The 4745-nt window shown below is 35.8% G+C and overlaps 1 protein-coding gene across 1 annotated transcript; it reads right to left on the bottom strand.

Annotated features, from left to right (window-relative positions):
- Positions 1 to 3542: 3542 nt before the first annotated feature.
- On the bottom strand, positions 3543 to 4433 carry LOC123987767. The gene is made up of 2 exons (XM_046285650.1): positions 4232 to 4433; positions 3543 to 4150 (listed from the first exon to the last, which is right to left on the bottom strand). The coding sequence occupies exons 1-2, from the start codon at positions 4356 to 4358 to the stop codon at positions 3543 to 3545; spliced, it is 735 nt and encodes a 244-aa protein (XP_046141606.1). The 5' UTR covers positions 4359 to 4433.
- Between the last annotated feature and the right edge of the window lie 312 nt (positions 4434 to 4745).

The raw sequence follows: 4745 nt of genomic DNA, 5'->3' as shown, positions 1-4745 counted from the left end.
TGCTACACCAAAACACCCACCACGATTAGGAACTTATATATTTCTCATCAATACGGAAAAAGATTACTTGTCGTTTAGACTGCGCTGATCATGGATTTTACGAAAGCAGAAATTCTCACGTTAATTGAAATATATCGATCCAAGAGTGTGTTGTGGGACCCTACAAATTGCGATTATTTTAATAAATTAAAAAAAGAAGATGCGTGGGAGGAATTAAGCGGAGAAATAAACAAATCGAAAGCAGCTTGTAAAAAAAAAGTAGAATACCTCCTCGCAGGTTTGAGGAGGGAAAAATTAAAAATGAAAAGAAGTGTTGGCACCGGAAAGGGTAAGTACTTTTTATTATACATTCATGAATTGAAAGTTAGAAATATTTGGTACTTTATACAGTATTACATATCAGAAAACAGTGCGGCTCAATTTAACTTTCTATCCTTATTTTGTTTGTAGGAACACAGGAAGTATACAAAAGCCAATGGTTTGCATTCGAAAGTATGCAATTCCTATGGGACAAAAATAAATGTAGGAGAACATTAAGTACGGTACGCAAACCTTCAATTATTTTTTTATTTTTTCCACAATTCATAAAAGCATACTAAGCATAGTTTATTAGCAACAAATTAGAAACAATACTTGTTTTCAGATGGAAGATGAAGTAGTAATTGTAAGCCCAGAGGCGGTAGAGGGTGAGGTGGAAGAACAATTACACATTGGACAAAATTCCGAAATGCTTGAGGGAGAACCTGGCCCCAGTACGAGCACCCCATTGCGCCCAACAAGAACGGTTGCCGCGAAAAGGCGGCATACAGATAAAGACGATCGTTTGGAGAGGGCATTCGACATTTTGGAAAGTGCGTCTGATCCACCACCTGATGAATCGCAACATTTTGCGAATTTCGTTGCAGCGAAATTAAGAAAGCTCAACAATTATGACAGGGTTCATATTGAAGCACGCATAATGCAATTATTTTTAGAAATTGAACCTACATGTATAGATAATATATAAAATATATATATATATAATATTAAATAGCATTCATTCCTTTCTCTTCCCTCTGTCTGTGACCTAACACTTTATTTACACTCTTGTAACATCCTACAAGAAGAATAAACAAGAAGAATGAACAACAACAATTAATAATTAGTATTTATTAAAATATTTATTCAATTTTTTTTTTTCGTTTTTATATAATTACAAAGTGTAACAGTTCGTTTATTTATTTTTGTATTACATTGATTTAAACAATTATATTCATGCTTAATAACCGAACAGAATCTTATATTTATTAATATTTACATTTTAACAAAAATTTTATATACTACGATAATTCTACCACGTCGATAAATTCTACCATGTCGATAATTCTACCGCGTCGATAAAAGATCGACACAGCGCGCGAAATAAATAGAGAGAGATAGCAATAGCGAATAGAAAGAGATAGGAACAAGCGCAGAGTAGAAAGAGACGGCAATAGCGCGTAGACAGAGATAGCGATACGCACGGAGTCACGTACGCACCGGTCAAAGTCCGAACACTTCCGGTATCGAAAACACAGGTAGAAAAAACTGCTACGTCAGCAGTTCTCCGGTATAAATACGAGAGTGCCGCGCAAAGAATTTTCACTTCGATTCTGATCGTAGTCCGAGACGGGTCTATGATACGATTTATATAGAATTCAGTAATCTTAGACTCTTTTGTCGGCAAAGCGGCAAAGGTACCGCGTCAGACCCGGGGCGCTCAACTATCGGTTCGCAGCGGTTCTCCTACGTGTCAGGTTCGCACCCAAGCTTAACGAGCGAGCGAAAGCCGAAGCTCCTTGGATGCGGCCTATCAGTACACTGGCTCTAGAGCGACGATACCGTTTTGCAGAGTTCGCTACCAAGTATAACGAGCGAGCGAAAGCAGAAGCTCCTTGGATGCGGCCTGTTCATTGACGGCTAAGTTGCCCAGAAACCGAACTGCGGCCGAACGAGCCAACTCCTATAGCGTCGGAACGGATCTTGGCCAATTTCCCGACAATTCTTTCGAATCATTTATATTATATTAAATTAAATTAAATTATATTAAATTATAAATTCAAGTTTTATAATCGTATCTAGAACCGCATTTACTAATCAATTTATTTACTCTGTATTTTATTTTAGGTTGAATTATTTTTTTTTTTGTAATAATCAAATTTTCTTTTATTGTATTCCAATTTAGGCACAAACACGATTGTTAATTTCTTTGTATTTTTTTCAATCCAGGGCGTACTCATTGTACATTACTAATACCATTATTTTCTTTTGTATTTCAAACACAGGGCGCAACATTTGTTACATTAATTCAATTCAATATTTAATTACTTAAATTCATTATTTAAATTCAATATTTAATTACGTTCAATATTCTTTTATATTACTTACCTACTTTCTTTTTTCTTATTTTTATATTATACACAAGACACCACATTTAAATTTCTTGAATAAACACTACTTATTATCATTTTGAGAAAGGAATCTAGCGTTGGATTTTACTCCTTTACCGCGTGCCACCCGAACCTATAATCCCTTCTTATAATTAATATATATAAATACGAGTCGCCTTCTCATAGGTGCAGTAGCGTGCTCGCGAATAATTCCGGGACGTTACACTCTATACGGAAAATGAAAACATACAGTAGGTGATCAAATTATTGTATTCATTTTCAGTTACATAATTAAATGTAAAATAAAATAAAAACAACTTTAACTTACACACTAGTTTATTTGAGTGAACCTTACGCAGTAAAGAAATATAAAATTATAAAGAATTAAATGTTTAAAATATAATTGGAGAACTGCGTGAATGCAGCAGCAAACTGCGCGAACCGGCGTCCCCCGTCAGGGCGGGAAACGCAAATCTCTTCATTCAATGTAATATTTGAAAAAGATATTTCTGCCCATTCACTTCCGCATCACTTCAGGGTTAAATGTAAGTTAAGTAAAAAAGTGTCGTTGGTCAAGAGTGGTTACTAATATAGTTCTCGAGGTAGAAATGGGGTCATTTAGTCGTATACGAGGTGTGTTGGTATAGACAACCGACCATAATAGCGGAGCGTCCTTTTCCAGCTGATTGTAACGCCAATTTTCAATTCATCATCCTTCTAAAGGGGAAACCTCGATGACCGATATACAGTGCGTAAAAGTAAACACGAACATAGATTGAGAAAATGTTAGTAAAAATGTTTATTTCATTTCTTTTTCATTGTACAAAAGGAATACTTTGTAAACACAATTAATTTTTGTTAGGTTGTATTTACTGATGAAAATAAATTACACAAATAAGACAATTACATAAATATGTTAGAAAATTAAATTTTAATATACTGAAACATCGATAGAACGCCAAATCCAATTTTGGATATAAAGGTGGAAAACCAATAAATTATAAAGTTTTATTTACGAACGCACTAAAACAATTTGTTATTTACAATTTATTTACACACTACGAATTACTATTCTAAAAAACAGGGGGTTATATATTTATTATATTACATTACATTATAATATTTAAATAAAAACTATGCGCAGTCTTCCTGCCAAGGTACCCTTCCTTCCGCCAAAAAATAATGGGCCAGTTCCTCTCGTACTTGTAACAACGCGGAAGTTGTTCTCCGCGGAACTCCTCGCAAGGGCAAAAGCGCTCCCATTTCGTTGCCCTGTTCCCTCCAGTTACCTCCTCTCAAAACGCCTTCATCTTCGTTATCCATCGTTCCAGGAGGAGTATAAAGTCGAGAAGAATCTGGCCTTTGCCGTAAAAAATTGTGCAATACTGTTGTTGTTAAAACAACAACAGAAGCTTTTTCCGGCGATAAAAGCATTGGTTTCCTTAATACGCGGAAGACTGCGGCCAATATGCCGAAGGCGTTTTCAACAACCCTTCGGGCCCGACATACTCGATAATTAAATATACGCTGCTGCGATCCTTTCGTAAAATATCCAGAGTAACATTTCAGGTGTTCCGAAATGGGGAAGGCTTCGTCTCCTAAGAAAAAGAAAGGAATTGGTATTTCCCTTCCTTCTAATCGAATAGCCGCTGGGATATTTAATTTCTTCTCCTCCATGGCCCGATATAGAGAAGAATTATTAAATACACCTCCGTCTGAAATTCTTCCTTGGCAGCCAACGTCTACAAATAAAAAATTATAATTTGCATCTACAACACTCAAAAGGACAACACTAAAAAATCCCTTATAATTGATATAGTCACTTCCGCTGTGTTTTGGCGATTGAATACTTATGTGTTTCCCATCAATGCTGCCGATGCAGTGGGGGAAATTCCAGGTGTCATTGTATTCCTGTGCGATTTTTAGCCATTCCGTTCCAGTTTTTGGCATCTGTAAAAAAAAACAACTTTTGTTTTCTATTTTCACGTTTGTGCTGTTCGGAAAAATGAATTATAGTTCACTTACCTGAATATACAATTTCAGTGCCTTCGTAATGGCTTCACAGACCTCCGGAACAATTTTACCAATACTTTACTTAGATATTTTAAACAAGTATTGTAAACTTGTAAACGAATCGCCTGTTGCCAAAAACCGGAGCGTCACAGCTAATCGTTCCTGAGCCGTAATGGCTTTTCTATAATTGATATCCTGCCGCATAATTTCTGGTCCAATTCTGTTTAAAAGAAATTCAAAATCTGTCGGGTGCATCCGCATGAAATTCTTATATAAGCCACTGACACTTTGAAATTTAAGATCTAACAACAACGCGGATGCACT

This window comes from Osmia bicornis, chromosome 5 (assembly GCF_907164935.1).
Source record: "Osmia bicornis bicornis chromosome 5, iOsmBic2.1, whole genome shotgun sequence".
Classification (NCBI taxonomy): domain Eukaryota; kingdom Metazoa; phylum Arthropoda; class Insecta; order Hymenoptera; family Megachilidae; genus Osmia; species Osmia bicornis.
Note: the sequence above shows the minus strand (reverse complement) of the source record. Positions and strands in the feature narration are given on the sequence as shown.